The sequence below is a fragment of the Geotrypetes seraphini genome, chromosome 2, assembly GCF_902459505.1.
Source record: "Geotrypetes seraphini chromosome 2, aGeoSer1.1, whole genome shotgun sequence".
Lineage (NCBI taxonomy): Eukaryota > Metazoa > Chordata > Amphibia > Gymnophiona > Dermophiidae > Geotrypetes > Geotrypetes seraphini.
In genome coordinates this window covers 73,353,918-73,373,588 of record NC_047085.1, presented here as the reverse complement: position 1 = coordinate 73,373,588, position 19,671 = coordinate 73,353,918, and the positions used below count along the sequence as shown (strand labels likewise).

The window sequence follows — 19,671 nt, the reverse complement described above, 5'->3', positions numbered from 1 at the left end:
CCAGTGGTATGATCAGTTGTTGAAGAGTTTTAAAGAATTCATTTTGGTTCGAATTAGGGGCGTATATATTGATTAACGTCATGGTGGTATTTCCCATATTCATTTCCACCATTATCCATCTTCCATGAATATCTGAAGCTTTTAGTTTAAATGAAGCAGAGCATTTTTTATTAATTAAAATAGCAACACCTGCCTTTTTTCCTATAGCTGGTGAGAAAAAACACTGTTTGACCCAACCTCCTTCTAGCTTTTTAGATTCTATATGTGAAAGGTGGGTCTCTTGTATAAGGCATATATCTGCATCTTGCCTTTTTAAAAATGATAATGCTTTTTTCCTTTTTATCATATGATTTAGACCGTTAACATTTAAAGACATAATTTTAATATCCATTTATTTTTAAATTTTCAGGTATTAAATTATGTATATTTTTCCAATGTTTTAAGTATTTCATTTCTCTTTTTTCCTTTATTCCCATGATTTCCTTATATATTTCCCTTTTATTCCCTCCCATCCCTCTTTTCCCTCCCTTCCCCCCCTTATTAATTACGAAAACTTGGATACGCAGGTTGAGGTTAGATTTAGATAACTCCGACAAGCTATTAATAATTATCTAAAGTACTACCATTTTTTTTTTTTTTTTTTTTTCTATTTTTGTATATTTTCTTTTCTTTTATTATTAATTATAAGAATAAGTAAAAAGTTTTTCATTCTTATGTATTGAAAGACATTTTTTGTATTTGTATATCTTTAAATCCATAAGAATGATTATATTAAATCAATTATATCTAAGAACAATTCAATTACTATTCATTTCTTTTCAGGTGGTATATTATTTTTACTTTAAAAAGCTTTCCAATTTAGCCTTTTTCCTCAGAACTGTAATAAGAGTCCCTAGCACAGGAATCCCCTCATCTCTTATATTCATTATTTTCTTATGATTCACGAGAGAGTTGTCAATTAAAAGAAGCTAACATTCCCATCAGTGTTTTTGTAAGTTCTATCTCAATAGCATTCTCTAGACATCTATGATTTTAAAGTATCTGAGACCTGTGCAGACGAGAGTGAAGTCCTGTGCCAAAAACTCTCCTTTTATCTCCCATATAGGATTCCCAGGTTGAACTATTGTGGATACTAAATTCAACTTAATAAATAAAAGAACATAAAATTTGCGTTTCAGATTTATTCTTTTCATATATTTCGTATTTGAAATGCATTTTAATGTATCTGAAACGCAAAATTAAACCCGAAGTACCACCTTCAACCTTATTTCTTACTATTACTCCGCTTTCAAAATTTCGCATTCAATCAGTACATTTTTAAGTTTGTTGAAGAAACTTTCTTCGTCATCATTTGAGTTCGGAGATGTGTTTCAAATCATTTACGTTCCTGTCATTAAGTTTATTATATTTATTCTGAGTAGAATTCTAGAATTTTTGTATTTTTCAGTTTTCTTGATTTCCATGGAGAATGTTGCAAGTTGTTTAAGTTTTTAATTCGATCCTTGTGTGTTCTTTTTCCATTACTTTCCGTTTTGATCTATCTTTAATCGTCAATAGTCTTTAGTATGAACCCATTAATTGTTCTTTAGATTGTCATAGGTTGTTCCAGTTGATTTATAAATTCCTGTAGTTTTTTTGGATCTGTAAAGTTTTGCGTTTTGTTAGCAATGGTAACCTTCATAATTGCCGGGTACAGGAGCCCGAATCTAGCTCCTAGAGATCTTAGTTGTGGTCTCATGTCTAAGAATTGTTTTCTTCTTGTTGCTGTTTCTTTTGCAAAGTCCGGGACAATGTATATTTTTGAATCTTGGCATTTAAGATTTTTGATTTCCTTGGCTATTTGGCATATTTCAATTGCTTGTTGGTGTCTTAAAAGTTTGAAAATTAAAGTTCTTGGACCTGTTTGAGTGTTATTTCTTTGTGTTGGAATCCTATGAGCTCTTTCAATTTCCAATTCCGTTTTAAATTTCAGTGGTAGTATTTTAGGTAGAAATTTTTCAAGAAATGCAATCGGATCATTCTTTTCCACTCCTTCAGGTAATCCGATTATTCTTAAATTATTCCGTCTTTCACGATTCCGGCTGTCTTCAAGATTTTTTTTTATCTCTGTTATTTCTTTCCATATGATTTTGCTGTAATTCATGTCTGTATTTAATTGTTCTGTTATATCTTCTAATGTTGAAATTCTATTCTCTGTAATGTCCACTCTTTTAGTTAGGATTGCAGCATCTTCCATTGCTTTTTGTAGTTTTTTGTTACTATCTAAGACAATTTCTTTTATTTGTCTTAGTTCTTCCATAACATCCAGATTTTTTTCTGTTGGTAATGGGATTTTAGAGGGTGTACCTGGCTCAGGTTTCGACCTCTTATTACTTCCTGATGTTCCAGCTCCCAAGTCAGCTTTATTTTGTTTAGTTGAAGTCATATTTCAATATATATTTTAGTTTCTTTAAAATATTTGGTAGTAATTCTTTTTAATATATTTGCATATAAGGAGCTATTTGTTTATCCAACCATTCGTCCAAGCCACGCCCCCTTTTTTTTTTTTTTTTTTTTTTTAGTATTCTTAAAACAACTGTAAGTTATTTGTCTTAGGCTCTATTGCAAACTCGTTGTTGGCATCTAGCCTGAAAAAATTTTTTGCAGTCTTCTTTTCTAGCTCTCCTCTTACAAGCCCAATCGCAGCTTTTACAGAGGAGAGCAATATTCCATCCAATATCTTTACTTTGATCTTTCAATGTGCATGTATATGTATTTCAGTTTCTCTCAACTGCCTCAATATCACTTTTCTTCAGGTCAAAGAAATTACAATCCTTTTATTTATCCTTTCTCAGAGCCCAAAAACCTACAGTCTCTTATATCTGAATCTCTTGAATTACAGAAGTAGAGATTGACATTTATACTGATCCTTCACAGTTTATTTTTGAAGTTAGCAGCAAGGAAATAAAACCGTTGCCAAGTAAATTTCACTGCAGACCTCTTCTCATTTCCAGCAGAGGACAGCTATTTCAAAGCAGCTCATTTCCTTAGTTTAAACAGGCATCAGGCATTTCAAAAAAAAAAAAAAAAAAAAAAAAAAAAAAACCTTTATCCTTGTCACTAGGCAGCTCGTCGGCAGACCCAGACTTTATGAATTTTTCTTTTTTCCCGATCCAAGATGGCCGCGGTCGTGGTGCACCGAGCAACCGCCTGCAAGCCCCCACCTTCGGGAAATCTTTTCTCCTGCTCTACGCCAGAGAGCTTTGACCGTGTTAAAGAGGAGGGGAAGGAAAGCCTCCCTGGCCTCACGGCGTCCCTGACCAGCCTTCCCTGGCACCACTTAAAAGTTAAACTTACTGCCTCTGCCTGAGGGACCCAATCTTGCCGCCTCTGCCTGCGGGGACCCGATCTTGCCGCTTCTGTCAGCGGGGACCGATCTTGCCGCCTCTGCCAGCGGGGACCCGATCTTGCCGGCTCTGTCAGCGGAACCCGATCTTGCCGCCTCTGTCAGCGGGATACGATCTTGCCGGCTCTGTCAGCGGGGTCCTGTCTCTGCCGTTGAGATGGATTCAGCCCTCCACATCTCGCTTCCCATAAAACAAACGAAAACGGCACTTTTTTCTCACGATTTTCCCCTTCAAATATCTTTCCAACCCAATCAAAAAGGCAAATTCCAATTTATTATACCATTAAGAAAGTTTTTTTTTTGTAGTTTTTCTGAAATTAAGCTTGTTTGTACGGAGCTCTTTCTTCATCCAACCGTCATCGTTCGCGTCCAAGCCACGCCCCCAATTCTTGTGTTCTTATGATTTTGTACAAGGAGTGTTCTAATCATTAACATTTCTTACAATTCTCATGATATTCCAAGGTTGGTATCATAACATACTCTACATTTAATTTAACATCAGCTGGATGTATGTAGTCAGCCATCATTGGGATAGTGATACAGAAGTAAACTTCTGGCACCTGAACACTGCGCAATAAGTAAAGACTGGAAAAGGAACAAAGATTGTAAATACCAACCATTAATGCCCACATAATCCAAAATATAAAATAGATATACTCAGCTAACCTGATCAAATGCCTTTTCTGCATAGAAAACCAAGAGAATTGCACAAGAGCAGCATTAAGCCCTAGACATTAATACTTTTCTTACATTGACAACAGACTGCTGTCCTTGGACAAACCCCACCTGCTCCATACATATACACTGCGGTAATAGGGCTGCCAGTCTATCTGCTAAAATCTTACATAAAAATCTTATGTCAACATTGATCAGAGAAATTGGTCTATAAGGTACTGGTAAATGAGGGGGGGTTCCCTGGTTTTGGGATTAAAGTCATTAATACCACATTGGCATGCTGTGGAAAGCTTTGTGTTGATATAACATCCTCATAATAAGACAACAAAGAGGGGCAGATATGTGGTGCTAAATATTTAAAGGACTCTGGGGGTATACCATCTGAGTCTGGTGAAGTTTCACTCTTGAGAACTTTTGCTCTCAACAGGGAAATTAAATGATCTACTTGAGCTGAAAATAAAGAAGGGCGGCCCAAATCTAGCAAGTAGTCCAACAAAGAGGGGCTCGTTTCCAGTGGGTCATCGTCATATAAACGTTTAAAAAAGTTAAGAAATATCTTTGCAATCTCTAATGTTCTATTAAATTGACTACCATGAGAAGCTTGTAGGGACATGACATATTGTGCTCCCTGACTTGTACAAACCACCCTCGCTAACAGTCTACCACTCCTATTCTCATAATGATAATAAGTGACATTAGGGTCATTCCATACCAACTGTACAAATTTTCAGAATGATCCCCACCTTACCATCTCCAATTTCAATGAAACTTGGCACATAGATCCTCTGGCTTGAAAAACTAAGAAGCCCTGCAAAGTTTCAATCTTGAAAACATGAAATTCATGTAGTAAGAGGTTCCTAAGTAGAGGCCCTAAAATTTTTGTACGTGTCGTATGAAACAAATGGGCAACTTTAAGGACCTCCTGTACACAGAGTATTGCTAATATCAGCCTGAAATTTAATCTACATGTACAACTTTTTGTACTTAATAAGATTTTAGAGTTTCAAATCTAGGCTAAGTGCTCTTCTAATGTCTCAATTTGCTAATTTTTGGCTTCATCTTTGGGGTGCCAAAGATTTGTAACAAATTTAAATGGTTTCTTCTCGCTTGGTACACCTGCTCAACTACTGATTGTTATCCAAGTCAAACAGAGCAGCAAAAATATTAATAACAAATTTTACCCATTTTTGAAGCCTTGTATTTCAGTTTTGACAACTGCAATCACTTTGGTTCAAAAAGCATTGGATAGAGCAACTTTTTCTTTACCTGATATCAAATTTTCAGGAGGGTGTTTTTTTGTATATGGAAGAAATTTGCAATTGAATTCAGATAGTCTCAGCAGCATAACTAACTATTTAAAAGTATTAATTGTATTTGTCATTGGAGGGTTCTTTAAATATTCAAATTGAACTATGAAAGAACTTTACACCAAGAGGCAAACACAAGCGAAGAATCCAACAAAACTGCAGTGATATGTCAAATCGAAGAATAAAAGAAGAAACTTCAGGAATGGTGTACAAGACGCCAAGTCTTTAATGAACAAACATATATATAATCATGGATGTAATAATAAAGCAGTTTGTATCCACAAGGGTTGGTGAACCGGGACCCAACACGATCCATGTTTTGAAGAAACAATCCTTCCTCAGGGGTCCAGGGAAACCTTATGGATAACAACTGGAAATAATGGCACTTTCGCTTTTGTTCCTGCACCAGGTAGGAGCTCACACAGCTTGCTAAACCATTCATCACACTTTACACCACACATAATTTACTGTTTATTGTTTGTTTTAAAACTTAAATGTGGCCCAGGGCTAAAAATTGCTAAGAATGTTGGTTAGTAGTAAAGGAATTGTATTAACGAAATGCGTTGATGGAGGCTGATGCAATCATGCAATGCTAGTTACCTCATGAAAAGCTAAGTTAACTTTAATACATTATTAAAGAAATGAATATAAAAGGTTTATTATATAAACAAAGTATAAAAAGTACAGCAGGATTGAATCGAACACATTTGAAAATGGATCAATGAGGAGAGCATTAAAGGAGACATAATCTTTCCATTTTGTCAAAAGGTACTTTTGAAATCCTGAATCTTGGGATAGATAGGTAGGAATTCTCCACCTGCGTGAACCTGAAACCCCCAAACCAGTCTCTAAGTCTACCCAAACAATGGCATGATCAGAGATGATGGTCAGGCCTATTGATGCCTTGCATACCTGAGAAAATGTAGTAAGAGACGTGAGAATATAATCAGTGCATGACATGGACCCATGCACACAGGATACATGAGTATAATCAACTTCAGTAGGATGCAGTAGTCGCTAAGGATCTACCAAATTTGGTAGGGAACATAAGTATGGAAGGGGAACTCAAGTCTGGGCAGACCTATCCACCTGAGGATCCATAACTTGATTAAAATTTTCTGTCACAATTAAAGGGATGAATGGATCTTGTGAATCAATTCAAATTAGTTGTTTAAAGAATGCATACTCATAAACATACGGAGCATAAACAGCCAGTAGATAGAAGGTCTGCCCAGGCAAGGTTAAATGAAGTAACAAGTATCTGCCATAATTGTCTGCCTAACTGATAGGGAAAATTTTTTCAAATCAAAACTGCTACACCACACTTCTTGCGAGGATTAGAATAATAATACACTTGGACTACACACTCTCGGCATAATTTAGGATGTTTCTGATCTGATGATTTAGTCTCCTGTAGACAGACCACTTCAGCCCTTTTATGTTCCAAAAGTGCTAAAATTTTACTACGCTTGATAGGTGAATTTATACCCAATACATTCCAGGATATCAGGTGGAGCGCATTAGCAGGCATGTCTAAAACAGAATAAGATGAAAAGCAAATAAATTATCCAAGAAAACTTTCTTGAGGTCTCAGCCTTTCCCCAGGGATTTCTGTGTGGTCATGAACACAATAGAAAGCTCAAATGAGGTATCCAGGTGTTCAAAATCAGCTATTAATGAAGGATAATGGGCGTGTTAGCATTTAGCGCACACTGAATCGGCTAGTGCGCCTTAGTAAAAGACCCCCCTAAATTTCTGCACTCCTAATTTTATTGGAAGGTCTTTTTCCTGTTTCACATTCCCAGACTGTAAGATAACAATCACCATTTTTGTCTAGATATGGGGATTTGGGTTAAGCTCATGTATGTATGCATTTATTGTGATTTATGAAGAGATTCATCCAAAGCAGTGAGCAGCAGGTATAGTTTAATATACAATGGTAGCTCAGAGTGCATTACATTCAGTTGCAGTAGTTATTTCTCTGTTCCTGAGGGCTTACAATCCAAAGTGTCCTTTTACTAAAGGTGTGTTAAGCACTTAACTTCACCTGCAATAGAAAATGTTCAGACTATTCCTTATGTACTTCTTAATATCAAAACAATTCTTATGTAATCCGCCTTGAACCGCAAGTAATGGCGGAATAGAAATCACTAATGTAATATTAACTTTAAAACTGGAAATGCTGGAGAACGCGTCAAGACGACACAACCTGAGATTAATTAATTTTCCTAAATTGATTGCTGTTTCATCACTTGATATGTTTAAAAGGTATCTCACAGAGGTTTTGAAAATTCCGCAAACCTCTTATCCACCTGTGTTGAGGGTTTATGACCTTCCAGTTGGAAAGAAGAAAACAGCTGAGGAACAACAGGCTCCTGTTATAGAAGTGTTAGATATGTTAGACTTGACTAATATACTGGAAAGATCAGATTCTGATCAGTTATCAGTGGCTACACTCTTTGCCCAATTAGCTGTACAATTTTTATATACCGCGCACACCCGTATACCGCGCATGCCGCCCCGACTCTCCCGTCGCCGCCCGACTCTCCTCTCCCCCTTGAAGTCCTGTCCCCACCCTGAAAGCCTGATGCCCCCCCCGATGTCCGATTCACCCCCCCCGCAGGACCGCTCGCACCCCCACCCCGAAGGACCGCTCGCACTCGCATCCCGAAGGACTGCTCGCACCCCCACAGCCTCCCCACCCCCCCCATCATGGAGAAGTTCCTACCGTTGTCCTGCTGCTTCCTCTTCCGGCGGTCCCGGCCCTTCTGTGAGCCCTTTCTCTGGGGACCGCCGGAAGAGGAAGCAGCAGACGCAGGGCTCACAGAAGGGCCGGGACTGCCGGAAGAGGAAACAGCAGACGCAGGGCTCATAGAAGGGCTGGGACCACCGGCAGAGGAAGCAGCAGGACAACGGTAGGAGCTTCTCCATGATGGGGGGGGGAGGCTGTGGGGGTGCGAGCGGTCCTTCAGGGTGCGAGTGCGAGCGGTCCTTCGGGGTGGGGGTGCGAGCGGTCCTGCGGGGGGGGGGGGTGAATCGGACGTCGGGGGGGGAACTATGTAAAAAAAAAGTTGTAAAACGCGCATGGTTATGCACGGTTTGTAAAATCGTGTATAACGCGCGCGTTATATGCATGAAAATACGGTAATTATACATAAGTTATTTTGAACAGGGCACTTAGGAGTTTTCTCAGATTCTTAACACAAAGCTTTGATATACTGAATATTAGCTTTGTGCTTTGCAATTTTTTAGCACTTTTAAATCAGTTTGAAGTACCTTCTCAAAGATTCTATGGAATGACAGCTTCTATTGCCCCAAACAGGGCTAAGCACTTACTTCAGAAAAGCTGCCATAGCTTTCTTCAGAGAATCAGAAGCTTTGTCCAACTTTAATGACCTTGAACAAACCTAAAGAGGTAAACAAGCAAAGCACATTAGAGCTGGGATCTTACCAAAAAAATATTGTACAATCTTCTCCATTTGATGATAGTATGCACTGATGAGGAGTTTTGACTCCACACTATAACATGCACAAACTATGCACATTTGAAGCAATCAGATGAATACTGTAAATCAAACTATGGATTTATGTCACACACTGACCTCTTGTACATATTTATTTTATTTAATTTTAAAATTCTAAATGATAAGAAAATCATAACAGAAATAAACAGTGTAACTGAAAAGGAAAAACATCTCACTATTCTCTGTTTACATACAGAAAATCTAATAGAAGTGACTGCTTTACCAGAAATAAATTTAGTTAATTGTGAAGATTAAAAAAAACAAAGACATATCTATTATCTTGATAAGTGATCACACATTTACAAGGGTATCTAAGCACAAATATTGCTCCTATTTGCAAGACCTGAGATCTCAAAAGTAAAAATTGCTGTCTCTTTTACTGGATGACCCTAGATATATCTGGATGCATTCAGATTTTATAATTCATAAAAACAAAACATTTTGGCGCTTAAAAAAAATTTAGCAACCAATCCCGGTCAGAGTCCAGTGCTAAATGAAGTAGTGTACCCGAAGTCACTGCCTCCACATCTGATCTCTCCAGGAAATTAGTCCAATCCAAACTGTCTACAGAGGGACCTTGTTGGGTAGAGGCAATTTTCTTTTTCCCTTGTGGTAGATAATATATCTTGGATATCAGAGGATAAGAAGCTTACCTCCATCAGGCCTTCACTTAAATTTGCCAGGCCACTTGTTGATGCTCTCATGAATGGAATCATTAAACACTTTGGTCCACTTGAAGCTAAGGATGATTTGATAATAGCAAGTGTTTCACATCCACAATTAAAGCTGCACTGGATCCAGTCAGATACTGCCAGAGTTCGTGCCAAATACTTGCTGACGCAAGTAATGCAGGCTCAGTCTGTCGCTGCAAACACAACTCCTAATGCAGAACCAACTTCCAGTGAAGAAACCAGCTTCTTCTACGAATCAAATAAGGGGGACAATGCTGTGCAGTCGGAACTAGAACTCTTTTTGAATGATGCTGCACGTGATATATCCAGTTTCCAGCGCTGTCCAACTATAGAATACAAGCCTTCCATCAAGCGTACCAGTGGACAGATTCTTATACCATGCAGGAACAGTTTAACCAACAGGCATTTTGAAATGTTTTTAATGCTCAAAGCCAATATGAAACTCATTTGAAAATAAAGCACCCGTTGTTATAATGTTCATAATTAATAAACAAAATAACTATTAACTACCCAGTTAATTTTTTTAGTAACTAGTAAAGTAACTATTTACATTTAGTGAAGAATAACTGAAATCAGTAACTAGTTACTGTTCATCCCATATAACTAATAATGGTAACTAGTTACTTTTTTACAGTAACTAGCATAGCACTGGAAGCTTGACTCCTAACGTTAATTCTGTGATATTACTGCTAGAGATCTTGGTAGCCATTTTGTATAGCTGGATTGTTGAGGTAAAAGCAAGTGGGCATCACTCCCACCCTGTTAAATCTGGGGAATTGTTTGGTGGGAGAAGGTCTGCTGTGGGGGATCATTGTACAACTGTTTATTATTTTCTAATCCAGAATAGGCTGAAAGGAACCATTTTTTCTTTGGTACCACAAAATAGAATATTATCCTATTCTCTCTTCCCGTGGCAGAATCAGAAATATGACTCACAAGTGAATGTTTGCCTGACTGCTATTGCCTTTTGGGGAGAATTTTAAAAATGCATTGGGAACATAAGAATGGAGAAATTAGGTTCTTACCTGCTAATTTTCTTTCTGTTAGCTTATAGACCGGTATAGTCCTTACGAATGGGTTATATGCCTCACTGCTACCAGGAGGTGGAGACTGAGCACAAACTTGTTCTAAGGCTAGAATCTGCCGAATAGCCTCGCAGAACCTAGGAAAGACTTCAACTGAAAACAGTAGAAAACCCCCCAAATACTTATAAACTACTGTTGGAACATGTGTAGAACTTAATCCTGGTATAAAAAACATCCCCACAGCTCCCCAGCTAAGCCAGCTGAGCCATAGCCGCTGTTCTTACTTATCACCACAGAAAAATTCTAGAACCTGCAGAAAACACAAAATCTGTATGTGAGCAAAACAAAAACCCGCAATCACTGCACAAAGACAGATAGAGTGGGGGACTATACCGGTCTACAAGCTAACAGAAGGAAAATTAGCAGGTAAGAACCTAATTTCTCCTTCTGTATCGCTTGGTAGACCAGTATAGTCCTTACGAATAGGACATACCAGTACCCATTAAGGGTGGGATCCCCGAAGGGCCGACACCGGAACACGTTCACCGAATACCGCATCCCAGCGTGCTTGAACATTCACATGGTAGTGTCCTACAAAGGAATGCAGAGAAGACCAAACTGCAGCCTTGCAAATATCCACTGGAGGCACTAGAGAAGATTCAACCCAAGAAGCTGCCTGACCCCTAGTGGAATGAGCCCTAAGAAATTCTGGAACAGGCTTCTTCTTCAGAAGATAAGCAGAAGCAATAGTCTCCTTGATCCAGCGTGCAATAGTAGCCTTAGAAGCACCATCCCCCTTTCGAGGACCCATTAGAAGGACAAAGAGATGATCTGATTTCCTTGTTCCTCTGCACATAAGAGCGAAGGACCCGACTGACATTCAATTTGTGCAATTGTCTCTGCTCGGAAGAGCCCTCCTGGCTACCCAACACCAGGAGGACCACTGCCTGGTTGACATGAAAAGGAGAGACAACCTTTGGCAGAAAGGAAGGAACAGGCCTCAAGACAACCCGCTCCCTAGAAAACTCCAAGAAGTGAGCCCCACTAGAGAAAGCCTGCAGCTCAGAAACATGTCTAGCTGCAGTAATAGCCACCAAGAAGACCACTTTAAGAGTAAGTTCCTTCAGAGTAGTCGCCCAACAGTTCAAAAGGAGGGCGCACTAGAACTGACAGAACCAGATTCAGATCCCAAGATGGAAGAGAGGTTTGTACGGGAGGCTTGAGCAACTTGGCCACCCGCAAAAAGCGAATCACATCAGGAATGGCAGTCAAACGCTGACCTTTCAATAACTCCCCAAAGGCTGACAAGGCCGCAAGCTGAACCCGGAGAGAAGACCAGGCCAGTCCCCTATCCAGGCCATCCTGCAAGAACTCTAAGATGTTAGGCAGGGAAGCACCTAAGGAGACCTCTCCATGAGCATCACATCACTCCTCAAATAGACGCCAAACCCTCACATAAGCCTAAGAGATGGAAAGCCTCCGGGATAGAGAGCTGCACGGGAACGGGGATGACGGGAATCCCGCGGGACCCGCGGGTTCCCCCTTTGGGTCACGGGGATCCCGTGGGGACGCCCCTTAGGGTCACGGGGATCCTGTGGGGACGCCCCCTAGGGTCGCGGGGATCCCGTGGGGATGCCTCCGAGGGTCGCGGGGTTCCTGCGGGGTTGGATCGCAGTGCACTCGAGCCGCGAGGGTAGTCTCCTCCTCCTTACCTGCCCTGTCGCAGCACACAGCCGAACGGAAGTCTTCCCGATGTCAGCGCTGACGTCGGAGGGAGGGCTTAAGCAAAGCCCTCCCTTCCTCCGACGTCAGCGCTGACATCAGGAAGACTTCCGGTCGGCTGTGTGCGGCAGGGCAGGTAGGAAGAAGGCAATGGCGTACGAAAGAGGGGGGAGGGGGCGGTCCGCCCCGGAGAATGTGCACAGCCGGTCAGGTCCCCCGATCGACCGACAACAGGCCTGGCCGACAAATCTCCCTGCCCTGTAGCCGCGAATCTAAATTACCTCTTACAGCAGCTTCACTACTCCAGCTGCTGTAAGAAGATAATTTAGATTCGCGGCTACAGGACAGGGAGATTTGTCCGACCGGGCCTGTTCTGTTGTCGGTCAGGTGCGAAAGCGCCACAAAGGGAGGGAGGAAAGGTGGAGTGGAGAAGAAAAGACGCTTAAGGGGTGAGAAGGCCGCTGAAAGTACTGGGGAAGACAAAGGGGTGGAGAAGGCCGCTGAAAGGACATGGGGAAAACAGGGGGGGGGGGAGAAGGCCGCTGAAAGGACATGGGGAAGACAGAGGGGGGAGAAGGATACTGAAAGGACAAGGGGAAGGCAGAGGGGGGAGAAGGATGCTGCCTGACAGGACATGGGGAAGATGGTGGGGGAGAAGGACACTGAAAGGAAATGGGGAAGAGGGAATGGGGAGAAGACGCTGGCAGGGAAGAAGACAGAGGTGCCAGACTATGGGGGGAGCGGAGGGAAAAAGATGGGTGCCAGACCAATTTGGGAGGGGGGAGAAAGGGAGAGGCACAGTAACAGAGCAAATGGAAGACACAGAGAGAAGAGAGGCAGTGGATGGAAGGAATTGAATGAGAACATGAAGAAAGCAGAAACCAGGCAACAAAGGTAGGAAAAAAATTATTATTATTTTTTTTTTTGCTTAAGGATAAAGTAGTATATTAGTTGTGTTGATAAAAATTTATAAACCTTAGAGGCTCTGGTAGAAACCCGTTTACAAAGTATATATTCTTCCCAATTAATATTTCCAAATTAATAAAGTCTTTTTGCTTATTTTTAAATGGGTTTCTACCAGAGCCTTTAATTCAGTAGCATAATTAAATGATATAACTATTTCTGTAGTTTATAGGGACGGGTGGGGATGTAGTGGATTCCTCGCGGGGACGGAGGGGATTCCTCGCGGGGACGGGTGGGGACGGAGGGATTCCTCGCGGGGACGGGTGGGAGTCCTCACGGGGACGGGTGGGGACGGGTGGGATTTCTGTCCCCGCGCAACTCTCTACTCCGGGACCCCAAGAGAGTTGAGATCACTTTATCTGAATACCCCTTCTTACCTAGGCGACCCCTTTCAAGAGCCAAGCCATAAGACAAAAGGGACACGGATCGAACATTGGAATAGGACCCTGAGTTAGAAGGTCATCCTAGAGAGGCAGAGGAAGAGGATCCGCCATTAGATGCCTCACCAGAATCGTGTACCACAGTCATCGAGGCCAATCCGGAGCCACCAGAACTACGAGGCCCAGATGGCGAATTATGCAGAGAAGAACTCTGCCCACTAATGGCCATGGAGGGAACACATACAACAGCCCCTCCGTTGGCCATGGTTGAACCAGAACATCCAGGCCCTCAGCCTGATCGTCTCTGCGACGACTGACAAAGAGGGGTGTTTTGGTGTTGACACTTGTGGCCATCAGGTCCATGAGGGGCTGACCCCAAGACTGCACTATAAACTGAAAAGCCACCGGGCTGAGACACCACTCTCCGGGATCTAGCATGTGATGACTTAGGAAGTCCGCTTGAACATTCTCCACTCTGGCTATGTGGGAAGCTGATATTTCTTGAAGGTGCAACTCCGCCCAAACCATGAGCAGAGTCGCTTCCTGTGCTACCAAATTGCTCCTGGTGCCCCCCTGATGATTGACATAGGCCACCGCTGTGACACTGTCCGACATAACCCTAACCGACTTGCCCATCAGAAAGGACTGGAAGGCTAGCAATGCCACTACATTGATCGACCAAGAAGCCTTCTCCTTGGACCAGGTTTCCTGAGCTGAGTGATCTAGAGACTGAACTCCCCAACCAAGAAGACTGGCATCCGTGAGCAGCACCATCCACTGCTGCTGATTCAGACTCGCCCCTTGTACAAGATGGGGGGTCTGGAGCTACCAACGAAGACTGCCCCGAGCTAAGCCCGGAAACAGAACAGGGTGATCCAGACTGCGCCTCTGAGGCGACCACCTCCAAAGAAGAACATACTGAAGAGGATGCATGTGGGCACCTCACTACATCGAAGGAAGCTGCCATCGACCCCAAGACTTGGAGGAAATCCTGCGCCCGAGGACACCAGTGAATCCTAGATTGCAAATTGCTTACCTGGGCCTCAGGATGGTGTCGAACAGCATGCCTAGATACTCCAGGCACTGAGATGGAGACAGCTGGCTTTTGGCAAGATTGACTACCCATCCCAGCGACTGCAAAAACTCCACCACCCGAGCTGTGACCTGGGTGCTCTCCTATGACTTCACTCGAATCAACCAGTCGTCCAGGTAGGGATGAATTAGAATGCCCTCTTTGTGCAACGTTGCCGCAACAACCACCATCACCTTCATGAACATCATTGGAGCTGTGGCCAGACCAAAGTGCACAGAATTGATAATGTTGCCCCAAGATCGCAAAGCGCAGGAAGCGATGATGGGAGGCACGAATAGGAATGTGCATGTAGGCCTCGGTCAGAAACTCCCCCGGCTGAACCGCCAGAATCATAGACCACAGAGTTTCCATGCAGAAGGAAAGCACGTGAAGAGCCCTGTTGACCCCCTTCAAATCCAGGATGGGACAAAAGGTCCCTTCTTCCTTTGGCACCACAAAGTAAATCATAGAAACATAGAAACATAGAAGATGACGGCAGAAAAGGGCCATAGCCCATCAAGTCTACCCACCCTACTGACCCATCCTCTTAAGTCTATACCTAGTGACCGATATTACTAACCTGTGCCCCACTCCCGCAGGGGAACTGGAACCACCCTGTGGAGATCCAATAACCTTTGAAAGGTCTAGCGAAAGACCTGCTGCTTCCACGCCACCTGCGAGGGAGAAGCGAGAAAATGATCTGGCAAGGAATGGGCAAACTCCAGAGCATAACTGTCCCAAATCACCTCCAGAACCCACTGATCGAACGTGATGTCTGCCCACTTTGGATAAAAATCTTTCACAGGAACCAAGACAGGCGCAGGCAAGGAGCCATTGGGCAGGACGGGAGGCAGGGGACCCAGCAGGGGCACTACCTGCACCCCAGCGGGCCCCACAAAAGGATTGCATGCGCTAGAAGAGCTTGACTCTAGAGAGCCCAGGGGACTGAAAAAAGGCAGCCCCTCGACCAGGGCAGAAATCACGCCCACGCGCAGAGCCACCTCGAACCAGCACCTAGGCCTATCCTCAGGCAAACGAGACACTTTAGAATCAGTGAGAGTCTGAACCAACCTGTCCAGGTCCTCACCAAACATGAGAGATCCCTTAAAAGGAAACTTTGTCAACTTAGCTTTGGATGCCGAGTCCACTGACCAAGTGCGAAGCCACAAGGTACGACAAGCTGCCACTGCAACCGTCAATGTCTTGGCAGAAGCTCGCAAGAGGTCATACATGGCATCTGAAAGATAAGAAGCACCCAATTCAATTTTTGCCACCTCGCACATGAGCAATTCCAAATCTTCAGTTTTACAGTTAAGGACATGCTCAGCCCAGCGAAAACACACCCGAGCCACCAGCCCGCCACACATCGCCGCTAGGACTGCCAGAGCTGTCACATCAAAATTCTGTTTAAGGAGGGACTCCAACTTACGCTCCTCCAGATCCTTCAAGGCCGCACTGCCCTCAACAGGCACGGTATGCTTTTTAGAGATGGCTGAAACCACCGTGTCCACTACAGGTGACTTCAGAGTATCCCTATCCCCTTCAGGAATGGAATACAGATGGGCCATTGAGGGCCAGCACATAAGCTTTACAAAGTGCTAACATAAATTCAAGGGAGAAAACCCCCAGCAGCCCCAAGGGACTCCCTGCCCCAGTCTGCCATACCTTGCCCCTGTAATTCCAAAACAGAGGGAAGGTCACCTGAGGTAACTGAGATGAAGGAGGAGGTTCCCACTGAAATTGGACCTGAAACCACCAAAATCTGAGCTCCTGCGGCCTGCCGCATCTGAAAAGCCTGGGACTTTTCTGACGCTGAGGTCGAGGAACCGACCGACGTGAAAACGGAATCCCCAGCCGTTCTGGCGGCAAGGGAATTCTTTTCTCTATGACCGGCAGTGGCTGGGGAACCCTCCATGTGGGCGTCAGGGGAAGACCGGGCTTCCCCGTGATCCGAAACTGACTCGCGAGGTACATGCAGCGGGTTGCCCTGGCCGCCAGCATCCACTGCCGACAAGGCTACCCCACTGCTCCGGCCTGCACAACGCTTGCACAGGCCGGCCGTGAGTACCTCACGTCTTGGAGCACTTTTTCCCTTTAAAAGTGCTCATTGTGCTGAAAAGCATCCTAGCTGAAAGAAAAGTGCCGGTTAGATGAGAAAATACAGTAAATAGGTAGTTTTAAAGTGAAATGAGCCCTTTAGACCGGCACATCTCAGGATTTTGTCTTTTTTTTTTTATAGAACAGACTCCATGGCTCTCAAAGCTGGAGGGCTGACCAACCAGGGGGCCAGACCGCCGGCTGAGGCACCTCTACAAAATATGGGGAGGTGGAGGAAGGTGGGGGGAGGGACCCAGCAAGAGACCCGCTGGGTTTAACACCCCCGAGGTCAGACGGATCCCCAAACAAGACCCATCCAAGCTCTATCCGGGAAACCCAAAACCACCCAAAAATTTTGTCCAAAACAAAATTCAAACAGTACTAAGAGGGAAGCCGATCTAGTCTTACCTACCTGCTAAGGAGACTGAGACAGACTGAGTTGCTAGGCAGATTCTAGCCTGATATACAAGTTTGTGCTCAGTCTCCACCTGCAGTGAGGCAGATAACCCATTCGTAAGGACTATACCGGTCTACCAAGCGATACAGAAAGCCTTATTGGGTCAGACCAATAGTCTATCTAGCTCAGTATCCAGTCTTCACGATGGCCAATCCAGGTTACAAGTACCTGGCAAAAAACCAAATAGTAAAGACATTCCATGCTACTAATCCAAGGCAAGCAGTGGCTTCCCCCATGTCTGTCTCAATGGCATATAGGATCATCAGTTCATCAGAGGTGGGATGAGTTCTTTGCATGCCCTAATAATATTGAACCTTACTTCTCAGCCAGTAGAGGCTTAGTGGGTATGTGGAGGCTTTTTCTCCCTCTCTCCCTCACATGCTCTCTGTTCTTTGCACTCAGATCCTTGCTCTTCTTTTCTACCCTCTCCTTCTTGCCATTCCTCCCCTAGATTCATAGTACCTAATCCATCACTGGTTAGGCTCCTACAGTACTGCCATGGCTTCCTCAGTCTTTTTATTCTGTTGGGTGTTGTATCTTTGCTGGCAAATCCAATTTTCTTCATTGCGGCTTTCTTTCTCTTCTTGTGCCAGCAAAAGCAATGCCTTATCAGCACACTCATGCTGCTATTTGACTTTTCACTCTTCTTGGTGCCATGAAATCTGAGGTCCCTGTGGAACAGACTTCTTTCTTACTGCCCTACTAATTTTTGGTGGTGGATCCTATTTTCCCTGCTTCAAATTCATGGCGCTTTCTATCTGTATATATAGATTTTGCACATGTGCAAGACACACATGAACTTACCCTGTCCAACAGGCACTATCATTTGAGTGAAATGCACATAAAGTAAACCTTGTTGGTACCAGTGTTCCAAATGCACCCCAGCAATATGTTTACATAAGCCAGCTACTATTTACCTCCAGAAGAAAATCTACTCTCTCTTTACTCAGTTTAAGGAACAGCTGATTAAAATGAACACTGATAGGTCGCCCCTGAAGGATGTCACAAATGGTGTTGCACGCACAGACTTTAAAACAGACTTCAGCCAGAGAATCATTCCTGCAAGATTAAAGAAACTAAATTAAGTACTGTTCAGAGGGGAGATAGGCTTTGTTTATGGCCTTAAAGACTGGCCTTCAGCGATAAATCACAGGAATGAACTGCAAACTTCAGAAGAATTATTGCAACAATGACAGCTTCTGAAAGAAGCTCATTCTCAGCACCTTAACATATAAACTTATTTAATTCTAGTTTGAAAGGGGGTACAAATAAACAAACATTTTACTGTGTTAAAAAAAAGAAAGAGACTTTTAGCAATTCAAGAAAATGGATGTGATCTGAAAGTCTCAAAAATACAAAAGATCTTCCATCTGTAAATTCCAATGGACCCTCCCTACATATTAGGAAAGGAACAGTTTAGTTTCATGTCTCTGGCAATATTCAGAATTAAAGATGGAGTACATAAACACAGCTACAAAACATACTGCTTTAAAGAAAGGGTTCTGAAATTAAATTTTGAGCACACTACAAGGCGAGCAGTACCAGTCTTAAATAAGCAGATGGTTAAGAGATGTAAGGTGAAAATGGTAGACTGGAATTCTGCTCATCTCCAGCACAAACTTTCTGCATCAGGGTTCTATAAAATGGTCACTGTATCCAAAGAGTACAAAGTGGTTAGAGATGGACATCTTTGGATGGTTAAACCAAAAATTCTCTTTGCAAGACCTCCCTCATGGAGTTTTGTCCCAAGCACCCAGCACACTACAACTCAAATATTTCACACAGTAAAGTTCTCTGTCTTTTGTCCTAAAAATGTCAAGTTATTAATGTCAAATTTAAATGTTAATTTTAATGGAAAATTACAAAACATATAACGTTTCCCTTCCCCTGCTATTTTTGTTCTACATACCCCTCTTTTTTTATATCAGTAATGGTATTCTATTATACTACCTGAGCATTTTATGGGATTTCTGAACATTTTTGCTGTTTGGTTTTGATCAGTTATATAAGCAAAGATAAAATTTCTAAAACAGAACTCAAGAAGTGGTGTCAAAACCCTACAGATGGAAGCCTGCTGCCATAGATACAAGTAAAGAGTCAGTTTCTTACCCCTGCTGAGCTTTCTGGAAGAGCTCCCTTAATACAGACTGCCTGAACTGATCGGGCAAAATATGCGTCACATTATCTTCCAGAAAAATATTTACCAAGTCCTGGGAAAACACAAAGATGAAAAAGGATCATGTTTTCAATATTAATAACACTAACAGGTATTCTCACTAAAGGAACAGTGTTCTATAAATATTTTTTAATTAATTTCTTGACACAGTTAAATTTTGGCAGCAATATTCAGCTCATGGCAGTAAGCTGTTGGC

The 19,671-nt window shown here is 42.7% G+C and overlaps 1 protein-coding gene across 4 annotated transcripts in view; it reads right to left on the bottom strand.

Moving 5' to 3' along the window:
* The window catches only part of INTS8 (integrator complex subunit 8), a 220,343-nt gene that overhangs the window by 114,898 nt on the left and 85,774 nt on the right, over positions 1-19,671 (bottom strand). For all 4 annotated transcript variants that reach the window (XR_004538293.1, XR_004538292.1, XM_033933169.1 and 1 more), the window contains exons 10-12: positions 19,409-19,509; positions 18,217-18,358; positions 8,704-8,774 (exon numbers count right to left, since the gene is read on the bottom strand). Coding sequence is in view for 2 of the 4 variants with exons in the window: in XM_033933169.1 (XP_033789060.1) it covers positions 8,704-8,774; positions 18,217-18,358; positions 19,409-19,509 (314 nt within the window). In the remaining 2 variants the exon portion in view is untranslated. The remainder of the gene's footprint in view (positions 1-8,703; positions 8,775-18,216; positions 18,359-19,408; positions 19,510-19,671) is intronic.